The sequence below is a fragment of the Loxodonta africana genome, chromosome X (assembly GCF_030014295.1).
Source record: "Loxodonta africana isolate mLoxAfr1 chromosome X, mLoxAfr1.hap2, whole genome shotgun sequence".
In the NCBI taxonomy this organism is placed as follows: domain Eukaryota; kingdom Metazoa; phylum Chordata; class Mammalia; order Proboscidea; family Elephantidae; genus Loxodonta; species Loxodonta africana.
Window position 1 is genome coordinate 175,746,547 of NC_087369.1, and position 21,403 is coordinate 175,767,949.

The 21,403-nt window shown below is 61.1% G+C and overlaps 1 protein-coding gene across 3 annotated transcripts; it reads left to right on the plus strand.

The window, feature by feature from the left end:
* The first annotated feature begins 8,123 nt into the window (after positions 1-8,123).
* LOC104847083 (extracellular matrix protein 2-like) lies at positions 8,124-15,248 on the plus strand. Of its 3 annotated transcripts, none has more exons than XM_010601124.3 (9): positions 8,128-8,522; positions 9,436-9,834; positions 10,210-10,470; positions 10,683-10,798; positions 11,091-11,223; positions 11,546-11,703; positions 12,124-12,263; positions 14,235-14,561; positions 14,899-15,248. In XM_010601124.3, exons 1-9 carry the CDS (start codon positions 8,357-8,359, stop codon positions 15,071-15,073), a joined length of 1,875 nt encoding a protein of 624 aa, XP_010599426.2. In that variant the 5' UTR covers positions 8,128-8,356; the 3' UTR covers positions 15,074-15,248. The 3 variants fall into 3 exon arrangements, with proteins under 3 accessions (XP_064133810.1, XP_010599426.2, XP_064133809.1); XM_064277739.1 differs by having other exon boundaries at positions 8,129-8,522; positions 14,406-14,561; XM_064277740.1 differs by lacking the exons at positions 10,683-10,798; positions 11,091-11,223 and having other exon boundaries at positions 8,124-8,522.
* The last annotated feature ends 6,155 nt before the right edge of the window (positions 15,249-21,403 follow it).

A 21,403-nucleotide genomic window follows, 5' to 3' on the forward strand; every position in this document is an offset into this window, starting at 1 on the left:
TCCCGCATCCCCATTGCCTGGTCTTGGGCCTCAGCGCCTGTGTCTCTCCCTCCCACCTATTCCCTCTGGCTCCTTGCCAGTGTCCATCTCCATCTGTCCCTCTGCGTGTGCCCCTCCTCCCAGGTCTCTTTCCCCCCTCTGGCCCTCTGTCCACCCGCATCTCTCTCCATCCTTCTCACAGAATGTGTGCTCACTCACCGCTGTGCGCTCTACTCCCCGAGTTTTGGCCCATAATCTCTGGAACCCCTTCCTTTGGGGCACATGGGAGAGTGTGTGTACTCCCCCATCATTCACACACAGGCATGCACACACTCATTACTTGTGTACACACCCACTCACACACTGTCACATGTCTGCACACACACATACATACAGCGAGCTGCAAAGCCTCTTCCAGCAGCTGAGGGCTGTAAGGGGCTTGGGGTGGGTTCTTTTCTTTTTTCCTCTTTTTGTTTTTCTTTCCTTCTTTTTCAAAAATTTCATTTCAATCACAGCCTTAGCTCAGACGTTCAAATTCTTGTGGGTTTTTCTGTGGATCTTTCCTAGGACTAGGGAATTTGGCGGGAGAAACCACGGCAGTGTGGTGGCCTCCCCCACCCACTCCACATCCTCTGCTTCATAGGATGGGGAGGAAACCAGCCCCTGTGTATTCTGGATGAAAACCCCCTTCTCCACCCAGCCTGGTGGAGCCAGGACACGAAGCAGGCAAGCTCTGCCCCCGACTCAGCAGCTCTGTCTATGGCCTGGAGCGAGGCAAGGAGGACTGGCAGGGCCTTGAGAGGAGAAGACGGTCTCCAGAGGTCAAGGGACCATCCCCCTGCCTGGAGGACCTGCTGGCCAGCCCTCACTCCTGCCTCCCTGCCCAGAGTACTGAATCATGGCGCCTCCCAAGCATCCTCCACTGTACAGTCTGGAGGCTGGGGTGGGAACAAAGAGACTGCTGGGAGAGACTGGGGTTGGGGTTGGGGGGTGGAGAAGGGGCTGAGCAGTAGAAGCTTCTAGAAAGGCATACTCAAGTTCAACACCGGGAAGCTCTTCTTCCCAAGAGCACAGTCTAAACACCAGCTGGCTGCCTCTAGAGGGAGGGAGCTCCCCATCTTGAGAAGTGTGCAAGCCTAGGGAGGGATGTGGAGAGGAGGGGATTCCTCTAGTAGGGAGCATTGGATGTGGTCTCTAAGGGTTCTGTGAGGGAGGCCTGTGGCGGGGAGGGTCAGAGGCTGAACATGGGGCTGAAAAGCCAGTCGACTCGGGAGCGGCTGGGTCGGGGGAGACTAGGGGGCCCTGGGCAGACCCAAGGGCCGCATGCAGCAAGAGCCAGCCTCTTGATCGTGGGGGAAACTTGGCCATGGGTCCCAGCAGGGCCTCGCCATGTGTCAGTGCTTGGAAAAGGGACTGGAAAATGAGACCAGTTGACAGGCATGGGCCCCATTGTGCTGTGGCCAGGGCGGGTGGGCGGGTCGGTGAGACAGCCTGCCACGTGAGCCACCTCACTCTGGGCCAAGGTGGCAGAACTGCGTGGCCACTGATTGGGTACACCTGGACCAGTGGGCTAGCAGCAGGAGCTGAGGGCAGGAGGCAAGAGAGAAGGCCCCAGAGCATTTCAACCTGCAGTCCAAGGGGCCTTTATCAGCAGACACCAGGGTGCAGGGGGGATCTTGGCCAGGGCCCAAATAGATGCTGCCAATCACAAGAAGCTGGCATTCAAGGGTTTGAACCTCTCCCAAGGACAGGAAGGCAGGTTGGCCTCTGCTACCTGCAAGGAGGGTTAAAGGCAGACGCCCAGGTGAGCAACCCCCGTGAGGGTCACAAGGGCTCTGGAACACTGTTGGAGACAAAGCACCAGAAGGCCAAGCTCCGAGGAGCCCACCAACTCCTGGCCCCGAACCAGGGAACTGGGGGGGCTTTGGGGACAGAGGATCCCTCCATTCCCCACACCCCAGCCCCAGGTTCACCACTTAAGGGAGAAGGTCCCAGAACTGCAGGACTTGGTGAGCACCAAGTGTCTGTGCATGTCCGTGACCTTTCCGGGACAGAACTCAGTTATGGCATGAGAAGCTGATCACTTCCACAGCCACCAAATTGTTGTTAGGTGCCATCGAGTTGGTTCCGACTCATAGCGACCCTATGTACAACAAAACACCACCTGGTCCTGTGCCATCGTCATGATTGTTGTTATGCTTGAGCCCATTGTTGCAGCCACTGTGTCAATTCATCTTGCTGAGGGTCTTCCTCTTTTCTGCTGACCCTGTACTTCACCAAGCATGATGTCCTTCTCCAGGCACTGATCCCCCCTGATAACATGTCCAAAGTAGTTGGGACGCAGTCTTGCCATCCTTGCTTCTAAGGGGCACTCTCGTTGTACTTCTTTCAAGACAGATGCGTTTGTTTTTCTGGAAGTCCGTGGAATATTCCATACTCTTTGAATGTGGGGGAGAAATGAGACAGGGTAATGAGGGTAGGTGGAAGATGGTCTGAGTCAGGGGCCAAGGTCCCTGTCCTCCAGTGACATCACTGGGGTTGGTGTCACCCCAGTTGCGGTAACTTATGGTGTCACTCCACCACCATGCTAATTACCACAATATTGTACATAAAACACCAGAAAATTTGAAAAATACAGCCACTGTAAAAACACCAGCAACAAAGAGAACAACAGGTCTTGCTCCTGCAGAAGAAACCACGTGATTTGAAGCATCATTGTAATTGGATAATAACGACAGCTCTGACTGGAGCACATTAGAAGGTTCAAAAAGTAAATTAGCATGGAGTTTTAGCCTCCTGGGTATATTGACACATGTGGGCTGGTGTTACCAAAAATATTTTTGTTGTTATAACAAACTACAAGGATATTTTTATACAAGATAATAAACTTCTGCTGAAACACTGCGCAAAAATTTTTACAGACATTTCGGTGTCACCCCCTCTGACGGTGTCACCCTGTGCAGTCTGCACCCCACCCCCACCCCCCAGTGACACCACTGCCCTCCTCCGCATTCTCATCTCCCGTTCCTCTTCCTCCCCACTCCCCAAGTGCAAACCCACTGAGGGAACAGAAGGCTGCCCATAGCGCTATGTGGCCAGGGGGTGGTGTTCTGCCCACGAGGGTGTGGAGAAGTGCCTTCGGGTTGCTTGCTGGAGCTGAGCTTGGGACGCACAAGGGCGCGCAGCGGGGTAGGGGCGCGAGCGGGGCGGGGGAGGGGAGGGATGGGGTCGCAGAACTGCACGTGTGCACGGATCAGCGGCCGGGTGGCAGGAGAGGAAACGGCCGGCCGGCCGGTGGCCTCACCCCCTCCGCGGGGGGAGACGCTCGGGTCTAGACAGCTTGGCAGGCCGGCAGGGCTGACTCACTTGTGTCTGGAGCTGGAGTCGCGGGTGCCGCCGGGCGCCGGGGCTGGAAGGGGAATGTGCCCCCTGGGGGGCCGGCGGGGATGGGCGCCGCTCAGCCTCCCTTGCCCCTTGCCCCTTACCGAGCACAAGGCCCTCACTCTCCCCTGCCCTAGGCCCCCGATGCCCTTCTGAGGGCCAGCCAGCTGGAAGGGACTCAGGGGGGCCTACATTACTGGCAGGAACACGTTGGGATTTCAGCTGGGGCAGGAGGATTCGAAGTTGGTCCCCAGGAGGGCCCCATCCTGACCAGGGCCCCATCAGCTACCTGGACCTTGGCCCAAAGCTGCACAGCTGTCTGCCCCCCCCCCCCCGCCCCCGCCACTTTACACTGGCACGTTCTCCATGCTGCAGCCTTGGGGTCCTCTAGCATGCTGCTCAGGGGGCTTTAGCTGCGCCCACCCCATCCCCAGCCAGAAGTGCCTTGTTTGAGGGTGTTCCCCTTCCCTCCTCCTCCTGCTCCCTCTCTGTCTCAGGGAACACCAGGTCTCAAACAAGGCAGCCCGCAGGGTGGGCCGGCCGCCTGATGCTTGTAGTGCTTGCAAAGGCATCCACAGAGAAAGTCGTTTAATTGAGACCAGACCCTCTGAGGTCTCAACGGCATTAAAACAAGATGGGTTTCTCTAGGGAAGGGCTGCTGGCAGCAGGAGGAGGACATGACAAGGTAGGCTTTTTTTCTTCTCAAAGCTTTAAGGGGGACAAGGGCCCTGTACCTTTATTTATCTACAAGGTGTGTGTGAGAACCTGAGAAGCCTTGGCCCACACCCACAGGGGCAGATCTAGCATCCGTGTGCGCATGGAAGTGCGTCCGCGCGAGCACACACACACACACACACACACACAAGAGCCTTTGGGGAGAGCATAGCCCTGCTGACACCCTGAATTTGGATTCCCAGCCTCCAGAACTATGAGAAAATAAATTCCTGTTGTTTTAAGTCCCTCGCCCCCCCCCCCCCATTTTGTGGTACTTAGTTATGGGGCCACAGGAAACTCAGACACTTAGGCAAAAAGTAGAAGGCTTAAGGATGGGCCTGTATCCTTTCTCTGGGGGTCACTCCAAGGGTCAAAGCGTGCTGGCCAAAGACATACCCAGCTCTGTCCTGGACCTGGCAGAAGACCTGGCACATAGTAGGTGTCCAATGGCATAATCACCTGCAGAAAGAGGGTGGGCAGGAATAGCCACCCAGACTGTGGCCTGAAGGTCCAGGTTTATTATTGAGATATCAGTAGCCTCACACCTGACAGCGTAGCAGGAGCCTGGGGCTCGATCCTCTGGTCGGCAGCTCTGACCTCCCAGATGCTCCAACCAATTCCTTGGAGTCCTTCTGGACTTCTTTTCCCTCACCCCCCATACCCCCTCCCACACACACTACAGTGGCTCTGCCTTTGAAACAAATCCACACTCTGCCCACTTCCCTGAGTCAGCCACTCTTATTTCCCCTTCGGCCCGTGGGCCGCCACATGCCCATTCTCCACCCAATGGCCCGAGGGGCCCTTTTACAGTATCAGTCAGCTCACGGGACTCCCCTGCTCTGAAGCCCACAGTGGCTCCCTGTTGCCTTCAAGTTTAACAGCAGTCAGCCTGCCAACCTTTGATGCCCTCCCTACTTAAACTGGCCCTGCTGCCCCTCCCCAGCCTCAGCTCCTTGCTCAGCCCATCTACCACACTGATCTCCTGGCTGTTTCTCAAATTGGGCCAAACCCTGCCCTGCTCAGGACCTTCTTTTTGTGAAGCTATCCTCCTCCTCATTCACATCTCTGCCTAAAACATCACTTTCTCACAGTTTCATCTAATCCCCTGTCAAAAGTGCCCCTCCAGTCACCATGGCCACCCCGTGAGTGCAGGGAAGCTGGCCTTCTGGTTTACCATGGTCCCGCAGAGCCTTGGCTGGTGCCTGGCTCACAGCAGGGCTCAGGAGCACACCAGGGAAGGTGCCATTCTCCACTCTCCCCTGCGTGGAGGAGAGCGTGTCAGCATGCATCCGTTCCAAGGAGCATTGCTTTGCCATTATCCAGGGCTGCAGATTCTAGTCCTGATGGGTGGAGAAGAGGTGTGTGCACACATGTATGCATGTGGCGGGGGCGGGGGGGATGCTACATGGAAGGAAAGGGGAAGGAGAAGGGGTAGAGTCCCTCCTTGTCCTTAAATCCTGGGATTGCAAAGCTGGACACAACCTTGGAGATCATCTAAGACAGCATCTTAGGTTCCTTCCAGCTCTCAGATTCTAGGAGTTTCTCAGATGGGGAGACTGAGGCACTGAGCAGGGAAGGCGTGCTCCTGAGATCATGTGACCAGTCAGTCCATGGCACAGCTGGGAGCCCAAAGCTCTTTCCAGCAACCCCCAGACTGCACCCCTGGTTCCTGGAAAATCCCAACAGCCCTCCCACCCTCTGCTCCAGACACCGGGCTCAGGGCTATGTTGGCCTGGGGCCTGCCTGCCCCAGCCCGAGTCCACAGTCAGTTCTGTGTGCAAGGCTTGGGGGGAGGGCAAGGCAGAGACTCGCTGGGAACCTCTGGCTCTGCCAAGGCCCTACAGGCTGGCTCTGCTCCGAGGGGTTCTCTCAAGGTCCCCGCGATGGCCGTGCGCCCCAATACTGGACAGGAGAGGCAACAGAAAGACTGCCCCTGGTGCCCACCCAGGTTTGCTCTGGGCCCCCATCAAAGGCATGGCAGTGAGGACAGGCCTCCTCAGGAACAGGGGAGCCACTAGGGCCCCAGGCCTTGCCCCTCCCTGCCTAGGTGGGTAGGAGCGGGGATCCTCCCTCCTCGAGGCCGGCTGTGCCCGGGAGACCTGGGAGCAGGCTCCCCCCACCCCCAGTCCAGCTAATGGGAACCAGATGGCAGGATGTTTAGTCAGCGCCTGGGGAGTGGCTGCTAAGAGGGGAAACGGGTTGGGGGCCAGGATTCCAGAATGCATCCCCAGGCAGGGGGAGGGGCAGAGCGGGGGCCCAGGGCTCCCTTCACAGTCTGTCTCAGGGCCCAGGCTTGGGCCACCTCTGTACGCAGCCACAGGAGGCCTGCCCTCTGGCTTGGTGACTTCAGGCTGCCCCACCCCCTCTGTTTCTTCTCTATAAAATGGGGGATGGGTTGTGCTCAGTTTTCAAGATTTCTGGGCCCGCCTCAGTGCCACACTTCAGCTCTCCTGTGCCTAAGTGTTCCCCCAGCTTCAGCGTGCCGGGTCAGGGACATTCGCTGGCACCCAAGGGGCACCCAGGCAGACAGTGGCCTCATCCCTGGATCCTCTGGGCCTGGCCGACTCTGGTCTGTGTGTGGCACTCTCCCAAATGCAGGCCAGAAACCTGGGCTCCAGTGGGGGTGGGGTGTGATGGCGAATCCGGGGTGGCCCCAACTGGACGGTGGCCCCCCACTGGAATGGGGGCTCCTCAGGGCAGCCACTGGGGTCCAGTGAGGCTCAGTGCACCTGGAATGGATGCTGTGTGAAGGACACTCCAGGACCAGACCACTTCCCAGGCCCAAGTGGCCAAATACTAAGCAGCCATATGAAGCCCACCACCCGGGCTCAGTGGGTGCCTCGACAACCCCACCCCCACAGCATCATAGCATATGACCCACCCTGCCACCCCTCCAGGCCACCCACATACTCCCTCTATGGCCCCGGAACCAGATCCTTCCCAGACTGCCCCTCCCCCTGTGTCTCCCTGTCTCCCTTCCCCCCGAGCCTTGCCCACAATTAACTCATTTTTAAAGATTGCTTCCAAACCTAACTCAATGCTGGACAGAGTTGTAGGAAAAGCCACCTCATGCTGGCCTGCCGGGAGCCGGCGGTGAGATCAGGGGCCCCGTGCCCGCCCCCGCCTGCCTGCCTCCCTCTGCTCCTAGACCCGGGCTGGGGGCCCTATGTTAGGCAGCCGACTTCTTCCTGGCCTCTGGCTCCACCACCTGCTCTTCTGCCCCCACCCAGCAGCCCCTGACCTTGGGCCCTCGGGCCTGGCCTCCTTTCTGCCCACAGGTGCCCTCTGACTGAAAGGGAGCCGGAGGCATGGGATGTCTTCGGGATCCTCTGGGATCCAGGATTCTGGGCAGGGACCCATCATGAACTGGCCTCCCCCAGGCCAGCTGCCAGGCCCACTCAGGACAGGGGTCCCTGCTGCCCGACCAGTAGCCCCTGGCAAGCACACACTGCAATCTGGGAGCGGGGTGCTCAGGGCAGAACATTCTAATCGCTCCCACCCCATTTTACAGAGAAGGAAGTGGAGGCCTAGAGGGAAGGAAGTTGGCCAAATGCAGGCAGAGAGTTGATGGAAGAACCAGGAGCAGAGCTGTGTACCATGGCCCCATCCCCAGGCAGACCTGAGCTCAGGGGGCACTGGAGCCTTACGGGCTAGGGTCCCCGCTTGCTGTCCTCACTCTGCCATGGGTTCCACAGAGGCCTTCTGGGACCGCCCATTGCCCAGGATGGCCCTGGCACTTGCTCTCTCTCCCAGTGACCCACGAGGCACCCAGGGTTTGCTGCCTGCCAGGCCCAGCCCCTGTCCTCCTCCTGTCCCTCCTCCAGCCATGGAGGTAGGCCGTGGCAGCCCTAGGGGGTGTCTTGCTCTGCGGTGGGACTCACAGGCCTGCTGTGAGTGGAGACAGAAGCCCATTCATGGGGGCCATTGGGCCTGGGCCAGTGTCGAATAAATGTAGTCCTTACAGGGGAAAAGCAAGGGTGCCCAGGTCCAAAACCAAATCAATGTCCCTTTCTCCTCAGGTGGGAGCAAGGGAGGTGGGGAAAGTTGGGGGCAAGGCCTGGGAGGCGTTTGTTTGTGACGGGGCTTCCTGGGGGCGGGCTGGGTGGGTGTGGGAGGATCTGAGTGGGCCAGTGGGCCCAGGAGCTCCAGGAGCAGGATGGTCATGTGCTGTCATCATTGGTCCATGAGTCGTGTGTTCTGTCTCACTGTGGCAGCTGCTCCCAGCTCCCCCAACTAGTCATCTCCTGTTCTGGCCCAGGCAGCCTGCCTGCAAGCGGTGGCTATGAGGACCAAGGTGCTCACCATGCTGGCTTTCTGGGTGGGGTGCTGTTCTGGAGGGGCCCTGGGCAAGGAGGCACCGAGTCTGAGAGAGGCCATAGCTCTGCCAACCCTCAGAGGCTTGCCCACACCGCAGCCAGTGCCGCTCAGCCCACCTGGCTCCCCAGATGGTGAGTAGACAGCAGCTGCAGGAAGAGGCTGGCAAGAGGAGAGTGTACTGGGGCTGGGGCACTTGCCCTCCTGGAGCCCTTAGGTGCTCCAGTGGGGGCTGGCAGGGGCCCATGCCCTCAGGGAGCCCTCCCTGGAGGGCGTGTGGATTGCAAACTCTGTTAGGCTCTGTCCCCATGCCCTAGGGGAGGGGAGAGGCCTCCCTAGAAGGAGCTTTGCAGTTGGGGCTGGGAGAAGAGGGTTGGAGTGCCTGCCCCAAAGCCTGCTGGGGAGCCAGGAAGAAGCTGCACTGGCGACAGGAAGAGCCATGGTCAGCACTGGGTAAGGAAGAGTTGCCCTGTTCTGGAGGGGAGGTCTAGGGGGGCTGTTGCTCACTCCCTGCCCCTCCTTCCAGGAGGCTGAGAGCCCCTCAAGGTGGCCTCCACGTTTGCGTGCCCCACTTCCACACCCAGCAGGCACTGGGGCTTCCACCTTAGAAAGTAAACCATGCCGGGGCAGTGACCCACTCGGCTATCCCAAGCCACCCCGCCCTGCCCCTCCTAGGAGCAGATTAAGGCCCAGGCACCCTGTCCCGTCCTTGGCAAATGGTGGGCCCAGGGCCCCTGAGCAGGCCCCGCCCCTCTGCCTAAGGCTGCTTGACTCTTCCAGGTACCAGGGGCCTGTCAGCCAGGGCCCAGTGGGCCTGGAGAGGCCCAGCCATCAAGAGCAGCCCTCAGCAGCTCTGATCTCCTCAGGTGCTCGGGGAGGGGACCAGGGAGTCTCTGACACTTGGTGGCATTGAGGTCTGTGACAGAAGGCTGAGGGCTCCTGAGGAGAGAAGGGAAAGGCAGAAGTGAGGTCTGGAAGAAGAGGGAGGGCAGCTTCTTTGTCCGGCAGGGGTCCTAGCCGCCCAGCCCACACTGGCTCCTTCTGCAGGTCAGGTACGGCTCATCCCCAGGAACAACGGCCCAGCCAGGCCTGAGGACAGGCAGCTGGACTGGCCACAGGCCCGGCCCACACTGGGGGAGAGGGCCCATAGAGCTCCTCTCCAACCCCAGGCCCCCAGCTGGAAGCAGCCTGCCAGGCCAGGGCTGCCCCAGAGGAAGGAGTTGTCCCCAGCGGCCTTGGAGCAGGAACGGGTCCAGCCCCAAGCCACGACCATCTTGGAGGCTGCAGTGGGGAGGCCCAGGGCACGGAAGTTGAGGCCCTTATGGGCCAGCGGGACCCTTAGACCCCGAGAGGGTGCAGTGTCCACCGAGGAAGGCCAGGGCAGGAAGGCAGGAGGCCGGGATGCCAGGAGAAGGGGTCTGAAGCTGCCCCGGAGGCCCCCCAAAGGTGAGGACTGTCTGGGGCATGCAGACTCCCAGATGGGGCCTGCAGGGGAAGGGTGTACATGGGTGTCCAAAGTGGTTGTGGCTTCATCCAGTCTTCTCCAACCATGCCATCAGACCCTGTTCTCCATCTGTGTTGAGTGTCAACATGCTCGGGGCAGGAGAGGAACCCTCTGGAGGCACCCCCTTGCCCCAGCCTCAGAGCTGCCATCTTGGCCTTTGCCCTTGGTGCCCAGCAGCCTGCCAGTCCAGCCCAGATTGGCTGAGTGGCTGGCAGAGGCAGAGGAAGGGGACCCAGGGAGGCCTGGGCCAGCCCCTGCCCCTCAATGGGCCCCTGCTGCCATGTGACCAGGCTGGTGCTGTGTCTCTCGGCCTCCAGGAGCCTCCTGCCAACCTGCGCTGGTCAGTCAACACCCACAGAAGGACCGAAGCCGAGGCCATATTGGTGACGGCAGCAGCACTTTGGAGGTGACAGGCCGTGGGCAGAAAAGGCCTGCAGGCCTGGGGATGGCAGAGCAGGCCCTGCTCTCCCTACCGGCCTCGTGCCTCCTGGCCCAGGCCGCCGTGGCCTGCAGGAACGTGAAGATGAAGCACATCCCTACTCTGAATGCCCCTGGCCTGACCGCGCTCTACCTGGCAGGTGGGGAGCCCTTCTCCAGCACTGACCCCGGGGCAGGGGTGGGAAGACCACATGCCTGGCTCTCTCCCTGCGGGTCCTGGGTGGCCCTGAGGTGATGACATTTGCCCCGACCTAGGACGGTCAGACGAGCCAGTGTCCTCAGAAGTGGGAGGTACCCTGCGGCAGAGGGCAGGGAGGAGGGGAGTGGAATATGGCTGCATGTGTGTGCACAGAGAACGAGATCGCCAAGATCCCAGCCCACACGTTCCTGGGTCTACCCAACTTGGAGTGGCTGGACCTGAGCAAGAACAAGCTGGATGCCCGGGGCCTGCACCCCCATGCCTTCAAGGTGTGCCCCCGCCCCCTGCTAGGAGGTCAGAGAGGGCCCGAGGCAGAGCTGTAAGGGTTATGCCGGGGGGAGACACTGTGCCGGGAGCCGGGACAGCGGGCTGCTCCAGAGCTGGGTGCACGGAGAGCCCTGTAAGGGAGCAGACTCAGGCTACTGGGCCAAGGGGGAACTAGAAAGCCAGGATGCAACCGAAGCAGGGTGCCCTTTGGTGGGGATGGGCCCTAAGTCAAGCCCAGGAAGGCCTATGCTCAGGCCGGCAGCACCCCAGCCCCCCGGTCTCCCCTCCCCTCAGAATCTGACGAAGTTGAAGAGACTGAACCTGGACGGGAACTCACTGTCTACAGTGCCGGCCTTGCCCACCTCCCTGCAGGAGCTCAAACTCAATGACAACCTCCTGCAGGGCCTGCATTGCGGCAGCTTCTGGGGTGCATGCCACCCCCATGGCAGCAGGGGCTAAAGGCGGGTGGGCCGGACCTTGGGCAGGGGGCCCTGCCCACTGGAGGGTATGCTGGGGAGGGTGGACAGGGCAACCTGGCTGGGGTAGAGGAGGGAGGCCCAGCATGCCAGCATGGGTGAGTGGCCCTGCCACTAGGGGTGGGTCAGGGGCTCTGGCAATCTCTGAGGCGGGCTCACAGTGACACCTTCAAGGCCTCTGGGCTTCCTAGCGCCACGTGGGTGCTTCTCAGGCCCCTGTGAGCCAGGCCCAGCTGTGGGCTCACGGTGCCTGCCTGCCCACCCACCCTGTAGGTCTCTGCCAGCTGCTGACACTGGAGGTAGAGGGCAATCAGCTGCATGACAGGGACATCTCCCCTCTGGCCTTCCAGCCACTCCGCAGCCTGCTCTACCTGAGGCTGGACCGGAACCAGCTTCGGACCATCCCACCTGGCTTGCCAGCCTCCCTGCAGGTGAGCTGGGAATTCCTACTGTGGGCAGCCCATTTGGGGACTTTTTAAACTAAAACCCACAAGGCCTCAGAGCCAAAGCACCTCTCTTCAGCCTGACCTAACTAACCTTCCAGAAGCCCCAGGCTGGGTGTCCCTGAACAAGGTCTATGCCCTCTCTGGACCTCAGGGTCCCCCAAAAAGTCCACCTCAGTGTGGTCGTGCTCTCGGGGGCTGTGTGTTCGGGGGATGTGAGGAGTCAGGCAGGACCAGCATGTGCCTCTAGGAGCCATTGCACAGATGGTGATGGGCCCGAGAGTAGGAGAGAGCCCCAGGAACGGGGCAGGGCCTGGGGACCGGCTGGCCGGGATCGGGTCAGGCCTGGTCAGGTGCCACAGAGCCATCGAGGGCGGTTGGGCCTCTGACACCCGCCCCTCATCCTAGGAACTGCACCTGGACACCAATCACATTGAGGAGGTGAGGGAAGACGTGCTGAATGGCAGCCGGAGCCTCAGCGTGCTCGTGCTAAGCAACAACCGGCTCCAGGAGGACCGGCTGGCATCGCGCGCCTGGATCGATCTCCCGTGAGTGGCGCCGACCTCCCGTCCTTGGGCCCCTGGCACTGTATGAGCCAGGAGAAAGGGCACTGCCCGCAGCTGGGTGCACAGAAGCACAGGAAGGGAGGATGGGCCCAGAGGAACCCAGAGAGTTAGGCGGGCCAGGTGAAGAGGGTAGTGAGGAGGCCCGAAGCCCAGAGAGGGCTGGGGGGTAGCCTGGTGGCCCTGGGGCAGCCCGGTGGCCTGGGCCCAATCTCAGGTGGTTCACCTGAGTCACCTGCCTGGCTGTCCAGGGCTCGTGGTGGCCTGGGCCTCAGTGACCACCTGCTCCTCTGAGATTTTGCCAACTTTTGAGGCTTTCCGTCTGTCCTTTCTGCCCAGCGGAATGCCCAAGGCTACAGAACCCTGCCCACAGCATGCCTGGCCAGCACTCCTGGCGCCCAGGAGTTTCTTCTGGAAGCTCACCTGGGGAGACTTCTGGCCTGGTCAGAGGGGGTGGTGGGGCTTTAGCTAGGGAGTTCTCTGGAGGACATGAGCATGGAAGGAGTGGGTGTGCCGCAAGGATGGCTTCCTGCAGTCTGGTTTGGACAGCTGGGTGGGGCTGGTGGCCCTGAGTTGGGGGGACAGGAAGACACCTAGCATTTATGGGCCCCTCATCTGTGCCCCTGGCCCCCTGCTAGCCTCTCTCACAGCAGCCAATTGCTGCCAGACTGAGAAGCTGGCCGTGGGAGCAGAGAGAGGAAGGGAAAGGGGAGGAGGTAGAATCCACAGGGTCTGCTGACTACCTAGGGCGGGGAGGCAGGGGTCGACAGGCCGACCCACTCGCCATTCTTGGGGAAGGGAGCCTCCCGCCCTGCCTCTTCGTGTTCCAGGAAAAAGTTACCAGGGACTTTTGGGTTTAATTATTCCTTTTTCCTCTTCTGCTCTTGCCAAGGGGGCAAAGGAAAGCAGACAGCAGGGAGGGGCAGCCCCAGCTGCTGTTCCGATCCCGCCCGCCGCCATGGGGCCTGGGCAAGGGGCTGGCTGCCAGTCAAGCCCAGGCCGGCTCCAGTCCGGCCTCTGCTCTGGCTGGTGGAAGGGGAGGGGGCTGCTGGCCACCAGGTTCTGGAGGCAGCTGGAGTGTGCCTGCCTGGCGGACTCAGCACAGCAGGTGGCCCAAGCCTAGAGGGCTGGCCCCACCCACTGGGCCTGGGGATACCTTTGAGAGAAGCCCCACTTTCCCTGCTCCACACTGTCCCCTTGCAGACCTGCAGGGCCTAGGGCCTCCCCTGCCCAGCCGTTCGCCTCCTCCACCATGGAGTGACCTGGGCTCATGGTGGCGTGAAGGGTAACAGCCCGAGCTTCACCCCAGCTTCCCCAGGGCTCAATGGGTTCAGCAGCCCAGCTCAGTCCCTCTTCCTTGCACTCTGCTAGACACTGAGGGCTATGTGGTTCCCTGGGGGTTTCCCTGCTCTGATCCACCCTCTGTGAGCCTGGTTTTTCTCCTGCTCCCTGTCTGCCTTTCTTCAGATGGAACAGGAGGAAGAGAAAAGGGCGAGGAAGACAAGAGAGGGCTTTGAGGCAGAGAAGGGCTGGGCCTGTGTGGGGAAGGCCCAGCAGGGGGCGGAGCCAGGCTGGAAAGGAGACAACATGTGAGCTTCCTTTGGAAGGTGTAGGTCTCAGGGGTCCCAGGAGGGAAAGGATAGGGAAAAGGTATCCACCATCTCCACAGTGAGGGGTGTGTCACCAGCCTTGCTGTGAGCGAAGAAGGGCCCATGCAGATTCTCTTTTCTGGGTCTCACTGTACAGACGGGGTTACAGCAGCCCGATGTGGGCTTTAGCTACGGAGTACTCTGTAGGAAACAGTACGGAGGGGAGAAAGGTGTCACAAAGAGAAGGGGCCACGGTGGCTTCCTGACAGCCCCCGGCCTTCCCAGCTGCTGAGAGCTCCAGGGGGGCAGCTGCCGTCAATGGGCAGATCCCCACTCTCCTCCCAGATGTGGGTCCTGGGCCCTGCAGGAAGCTGGAGACGCTGGACCTCTCTCACAACCGGCTGGTGCACGTGCCCTCCTTCCTGCCCCGGGGCCTGCGGCGCCTCGCGCTACACCACAACCGCATTGAGCGCATCCCCGGCTATGTGTTCGCACACATGAAGCCTGGCCTAGAGTTCCTGCATCTGTCGCACAACAGCCTTCGTGACAACGGTATCCACGCTGTGTCCTTCCTGGGCCTACACAGCTCCCTGGCCGAGCTGCTGCTGGACAACAACCAGCTGCAGGCCATCCCTCGAGGCCTTCTGGGCCTCAAGGGGCTGCAGGTGCTGCACCTGAGCCACAATAAGATCAGGTAGGGCTCCGACTGCCACCAGCTTGGGGGAGTGATAGGGAGGGATGGGCCCTGGTGCCCCGGTTGGGAAGGGCTCCTTACCCGAAGGCCTCTCCATCCATCCGTCATGGTTGCCAGGGAGAGGGGTGGGCAAGAGGAAGGCAGGGCTCAAGTCCCTAGCAACAGGGCCAGGGCTGGGGGGCTGGCACTGAGCCCGAATGGGGAGGGGGCCAGAGGCGGTGTGGTTCGGGGCTGTGTCTCGGCCTTACCCCACCCTCTCTGTGGGCCCGTCTCTTCCTCTCCGCGGGCACGATGCCTCCCTCTCCTCTCTGCTCACCTCTGCCATTGTCCTTCACAGACATGTGCCCCTGAACTCCATCTGTGATACACGTGTGGCCCAGGACTCCAACCTCATCTCCACGCACCTGGAGAACAACCTCATCGACCGGCGCCGCATCCCGCCCACCGCCTTCTCCTGCATCCGGGCCTACCACAGCGTGGTCCTCCAGCCCCAGCAGGGCGAGGCCTCCTAGCCCCACCCGCCCCCCTCGCCCCTACCCTGGCACTGCCCCCTGTGATTGCTGGCCGGGAGAACCATCTAGAAGAAGACCCACTTCCCGGTGACTGACTGAAGCCCATGCGCTTAGCAAATGTCTGGGCAGGGGTTAGCACTTGAACGTAATAAAAGGCATTGCAGCAGCAACAGCAGTAGGCTTGCCTATTGGAGCAGATTGATGAGGAGGCCCGGGTGGGATTCTCACACCCACGCTGGCCCCAGGCCAAGGCCACCTCTGCCTCTCCCTCTCCCCGCATTCCAGGTGCCCAGGCCCTCATTGTGGTTTCCCAAATCTGACTGAGTTCCCCATCCCGGCACACTCCTGCCCCACAGTGTCACCCACAGCCCCAGGAGCCGGGGCACTGTTCTCCCAGCTCACTGGGGGGAAGCAGAGGTGTGGGGTGGCTAGTAAGCAGCCCAGGAATATGCAGCCTGGGAGGGTGGGAGTAGCAGCCGCTCAGTCACCTGTTTGGAGTGAGCACGTGGTCCTCAAGAGGCCACAAGCCCAGCCCCGGGGACCCAGCATCGAAGGGCAGCTCTGGGCCGGTGGGAAGTGCTGACTGCCGGGTGGGGAGGAAGATCAGGGCCGGGAGCCCCTCTACCCCCGACCCTGGAAGGGACAGCCTGGCCGAGCCCTGACACCAGGCAGACCACTGTGCCAAGTAGGGATGTGTGTGGGTCTGAGGAGCCTCCAATGGCCACTGGGGCAGTGGTCCTGCCTGTTTGAGGTGGACCACTGGGAATGGGGGTATCACTGAGTCCCTGTGCTGGGGCAAGGAGGAGGGTACAAGGGGCCACCACCATCAGGGAGCCCAGCAGGCCCTGGAGGAGGGGGAAGATGCAGCCACATGGGACCTGGGCCCTAGGGTGGTTGGGGAGGTCCCCAACCCGGCCTTGTCAGCCCAGTGCAGCCAACTGTGGGTGCAGCGCAGGAGACAGGGTGCACAGATACCCACTACAGAGACCTTGCCCCTCCTCTGCCTGGGGTCTAGGCCTGGGAATTGCCAGTCTTGCCTGCATCCCACTCCCCAGACAATGCCCTCGTTCCCAACAGAGAGTGGCCAGCCCTGGGCAGGGGCGGGAGAGGCCTGGGAAGTTGGCCAAGTGTTTGTTTTGGACCAATCCTGCATTCCTGCTCCTTCTGGGGCCTGGCCCACAGATAGGGCACTTCCTGTTTGGGCTGGGTCAGAGGTCAGCAGCCCTGGAGGCGCTGGCCCGAGTGGGAGGGCCGGTCACTTTCCCAGCTCTCACGGCCCCTGCTCCTCCTGCTGCTGTCACTTCCCAGGCGTGCATGGACACTGCTTCCACCAGCCCCTCCCTACTGTCCACTGAGCGGATGAGGCTAGAGGGTCCCACAGAGGGGAAGGGACGTGTTCCAGAGCCCACTGCTCATCTGGGCACCCGAGGTGCCCAGCTGGGGATGGGACAAGCACAAGTGCTCATACAGTTAGTTTCACATAGCCACTCAGGCAAGAAGCAGATTGACCCTGGGGCTGCTGGGCCCAGGCCAGGGAGCCAATCTTTCTGGGTCCTTCTAGTGGAGCCTGGGCCCAAGGCAGCACAGACAGGGCAGAACCCCAAGTGGCTGTGTGAGGTTGGACTCCCTCGAAAGCCAACTCAGAGGCAATTAATTAGTGTTCAGGAAGTTGATTACAGAGGCTCTGGGGTCAACACCCTGGGGAACAGAGGGCCGGAAGCTGGGTGGGCAAGGGGGAAGCTGGGTGGGCAAGGGAGCAGCTGGGCTATGACACTGCTGGCTGCAGCCAGCCCCACGGGCAGCTGCCTGAGAGGACTGGGGGCTCACAGTGGCTGGGGCCCGGCAGTGGGAGGGCTGAGGGCACAGCCCAAGCTCTGACAAAAGGGGTCCCGCCAGCCCCCCAGCAATCAGAGTCCAGGCTGGCACTGCTAGGGATGCCTACAAAGGACTCCTTGTGTAGGAGTTGGCTGCCAATGTCTTTCTCAGAAAGAAGTGGCCCTTGGGTTGTCGGGAATGGCCCTGCCTGGTCTGGAGAAAGGGAAACTTGCCCCCGACCCCACTCCAGACAACACACAGCCAGGGGGGCTATGCCTGCAGCGGTCACCTGGTGGCAAGACCTGCCTACCCGCGGCCTCTACTGGCCCTTTCCTCTACCCACTCACCACTCCCACCCACGCCTCTGCTGTTCCCTCGTGCCCCTCCTTGGTACAAACACTGGGCGTCTGCGTAGACAATAGGCTGATAGTGGTGACTGGGATCAGGCAGTGAGAAGGGGGGCACTTCTTTGGTTCCAGATGAAGGCGAAGTGCCTAGGGGATGGGCTGGGACTCAGGGTAAGAACAGCGGGAACGGCGGGGGCAGTGACGGGTGGAAGGGGGAGGCAGAAAGGCCACTAGTGCAAGGGGTAGAGAACAGTGGCTGGGAGCCGTGTTATTCCTTGGGGAACCTCTGTACCCCTCATGCCTGGCCCCTTCATTCTGCCAGCCAGACTGGCACTGAGTCCTGCTCTTCACCCTGCCTGCCTTTCCTGGCTCCCTGCTGGCCTCCGGCCTCCACTCCTCTGCCCAGCTTCACTTCCTGCAGTCCTGTTCCCAGCTCATCTCCCACTTTAGAGAGCTGCATCCAAGCCCCTCCTCCAGGAGAAACAGGCCCAGGAAAGAGCTTAAGACGTGAAGAAGGCGCTGAAAGCGTCTAGTGTGCTACGCCTGCGTCCGCCGCACAGGGGCAATATGAGAGATAGCACAGGGCTCTGTCGGGGAGGGGAGGCCAAGCATTGCCCCCGAATGGACTCAGCGCTCAGGACAGACGCGGCTTGTGCTCCTGCCCCAGGCCCCACTCTCTTCCATTGCCCTCCACCCTGAGTCTCCTGGCCCTGCTCCTTGGGCTTGGCCTCCCCCAAGGGAAGACCAAGGAGGTCCTGGGGTCCCTCGTGGCCTCCCCTGTCTCCCTGGCCCCACAGGCAGCCCTGTCCACCTTCCCCATCTGGCCACGCCCCAGCCCAGGCCTCTAAAGATAGCTAGATGAAGGCCAGGCCTCCAAGGAGCCACCTTCGGCCCTGAAATTACAGCCCAGTGGGATGAGGCGGGTCTGGTAGCCTGGGCTGAGAGCCGCTGTGTGATTATGTGCCCAAGGGAAGGTCAAAAAAAGCTCCTGGCAGGGGGAGTGCCAGCTTTCACCAGCCACGCCTCAGCCATCCAGCACTGGGAAGCTTCCAGAGACTGGAGGCTTAGCCCACTCAGCCCCAGCTTGGCTAGCTCTTGGGCATGGTCACACCAGCCTCCCATCATTCTTTCTGGGCTTTGTGGGACTCTTAAGGGGTGACTCTTGGGGGTCAGTCAAGTTGGGCCCTTGGGACAGAAGAACCAGCCCCCTGAGAGCATGGAAGGATGGTGGGTGGGCTAAGCCAGCGGTTCTGAGGGACAAGAACGTGGGGGCACTGGCTTGGGGACAGGGATACAGCGCCTCCAAGGTCTCGTGTATCTTCTCTCAAATCTTGGATAAATTCTGGGCAAGGTGGCTTGCTCAAGAAGTGACCTTGGTGTGTGTGAGCCATCCCTCCGGGGAATTCATCCTGGGAGGCTGAGGCATAAGGGGGCTGCCACAGGAGAGACCCTGGCCTTGTTCTTGGCTTGTTTTGCCAGAGCCTGTGTCAAAAGGCACAACCAGCCGAAAGGCAGCTCCTGGGCCCCGCTGGGCGGGGAGTCCTCTGGGAATCCTGCCCTGGTTCCTCTTACCTTCCCACCCTGGAGCTGGGAAGCATGGCCAGAGAGAAGTGACGGGCCGAGGTGAGGGGAGAGAAAAGCAGCCACCCACTGAGAGTGGGGGACCAGTGGATGCAGAGGGAGGCCAGGAAGAGCCCCAAAGCCAAGGCCAGTGTGCCCTTCCTCCCAAGCCCCAGAGTCTCCTGGGACCAGCAACTGGGTGGGCTGGTGCTGGGTACCAGAAGGGGACGAGCAGGCCCTCTGCCTCCCTCTGGAAGCCCTGCCCTCTCCTTGGCCTCTCCCTCCAGCTTTGAAGCCAGGGCAAAAACAGCTGCAAGCCAGCTGTGCAGGGACAGGCTATAGGCCCAGGGGATGGCAGCAGCTTGGACCCCTTGCCTCGGGAAGGGGTTCTGCGGGCCTCCATCTCCCCCTTCACCCTCCCCCTGCCATGCACATGTCCTCTCCCACCCTCCCCGCCCAACCTCTCCTCCTGCCTCACCCGCCTCCCAGTCCCTGCCCTGGACTCCTACCCCGAGCAGGAGGGCCCTGGGCTGGGCCAGGAGGGCTTTCCCTGGAAGCCTGGCCGGCCACTCTGGGCTGGTCTACAGCCCTCTGGGGGCCAGGCACCCTCTCAGGTGGAGAGGGAGAGTCCTTGGCACTATCTGGCTGGAGAAGGGTCTCCTACAGAGGGGGCTGAGGGGCCCAGGCTGATGAGTGGTGCTAGTGCCTCTGCAGCCCTGTGGGGGAAATATCTAGGCCGGGGCTTTGGGGGCCTGTCCAGTGGTGTTCCCGAGGTACAGGGCATGCTGGGAGAGGGCCCTCGTCTTACCCCCATGCAGCCCACTGTGATGTGCTCCCTCGGAGCCAAGGCAGCTGTGCGTCCCTCCTCCTCAGGAGCCCTGGGGGATCAGGAAATGCCTGCTCTTCCTTCCTTGTCCCCCCATACCTGCCCTCCCCCTGCCTCCTGCTGCCTCCTCCCAGCCCTGGGAGGCAAGGAGGGCAGGAGGCCACCCACCTGCCTGCTGGTTCTAGCCAGCAAGGATGCGCCATCGGTCCCCAGCCCCACCTCAGCTGGCTTCTGGGGGTTCCTGTGCCCCAGAGAGAGCCGAGGCCTGGAGGCAGCAGAGCGAGAAGTTGGGAGGCCCAGGGATGGAGGTGCTGCCTGGCTGGGCTGGGAGGCGCCCCCAAATTAGAGGGCCAGTGGGTGACTCAGTGGGCCTTGTGCCGGGTGTGCAGTTACAGCTTATTGCAGCCTGCAAACCACAGGCACAAGAGCCGTGTGGAAGGCATTCTATCCTCAGACACATCCGTCCGTTCCCTGAGTTCGAGGGAGCGCACCGACCTGCATGGCCCACCCACCAGCCCCTCTAGGAACAGGCCCTCAGGCACATGAGAGGAGCCCCCTGCAGAGACACCAGGCTCACTCACCACATGGCTCCTCACCTATTGCAGGGTCACCTTCTCCCCACCCCCGCACGGCCACCTGCCTCCCCTCTCCCAGCTCTGCACCTCAGCCCCATTCCATGGCAATGGCCCCTCCAGACAGTGACTGGGCATAGCCTGTCTCCATCCATCCCCTAGAAGCCCTGGCCACTGTAGCCAGGGGTATTACCACCTCCACTGGGACTCCAGGGCCGAGGCCGTGCGTGAGGCGTCCTGGGCTCCCAGTGCCCAGAGCAGGGCAGGGCCCAGCCAAGGCAGGCTGGGGGCTTGAGGCCAGGCCAGGGCCACAATAAGTAAGGGTCCAGGTTAAAGACCACTCAGGCAATAGGTGGGCTTACCTGTATTTTTTTCACCAGATTTATTGAGATATAATTCACATACCATACAATTTGCCCCTTCAAAGTGTAGAGAGCCCTCCCTCAGCGTGGGCTCACTGTGGGCAGTCTGTTTACCCAACATGCATTGGGCCAGGCCCAGAGCGGGGTGGGGTATGGAACACCATTAGAGAGGGCATACGGTGTCATAGTAAGGACCTGGGCTTCTAGAGGCAGGTGGAGTATTGTTGCCGATGAGGGCACCTCCTGTGGAGGGTTGGTGGCCAGCACGCAGAATCTGTAGCCTCAGGGCAGGCAAGCTGGGGAGTACCTGGCCTATAATACGGGGACAGGACCGTTTCCTCTTTCTAAGGGAAGAGAAGCTGGATGAGGGGCTCCACAGTGCCTGGGAGCCTTGATCAAGCCCTTCCAGAAGCCCACAGCAGCCGCCTTCCTGATCTGAGAACCTCCTCCTTGTCAGGCCCAGGAGGCCACAGGTTCTGGGCGAGGTCAGGATGGAATTCCAGGGGCCACTCAATGGACTAGCAACTATTAGTCTCCTTCTTGTCTTCCTTCCATTTCTGCCCTCTTTTTTCTCTGCCCAGCTGGGAGCCAGCAAGCAAGTTCCTGCCCTGCCCTTCTCTGGGCCTCAGTGTCCCCATCTGTGAGGTGGAAACTTTGACTCTCTAAGGCCTAGCCTGCCCAAGATGCCTAGGGTCCCTGTGTGAGTGTGATGCGTGTCCTTTCACTATGTTCCTGGAGCCAGGGGGGCGGGCGCCTTGCTGGGGGCATGAAGGGGAGGAGCGCAGTTAACCCAGCCATCTAGGAGAAAATTGCTCCCTTGGAAGCTGCCAGGGGGCTGGGAAGCCTGC

Excerpts from the sequence above, each read along its gene's own strand:
- LOC104847083 (XM_010601124.3), top strand. The coding sequence starts at position 8,357 with ATGAGGACCAAGGTGCTCACCATGCTGGCTTTCTGGGTGGGGTGCTGT. Across the intron at positions 10,471-10,682 it reads GACCGCGCTCTACCTGGCAG|AGAACGAGATCGCCAAGATC; the intron begins GTGGGGAGCCCT and ends GTGTGTGCACAG. Across the intron at positions 11,704-12,123 it reads GCTTGCCAGCCTCCCTGCAG|GAACTGCACCTGGACACCAA; the intron begins GTGAGCTGGGAA and ends CCCTCATCCTAG.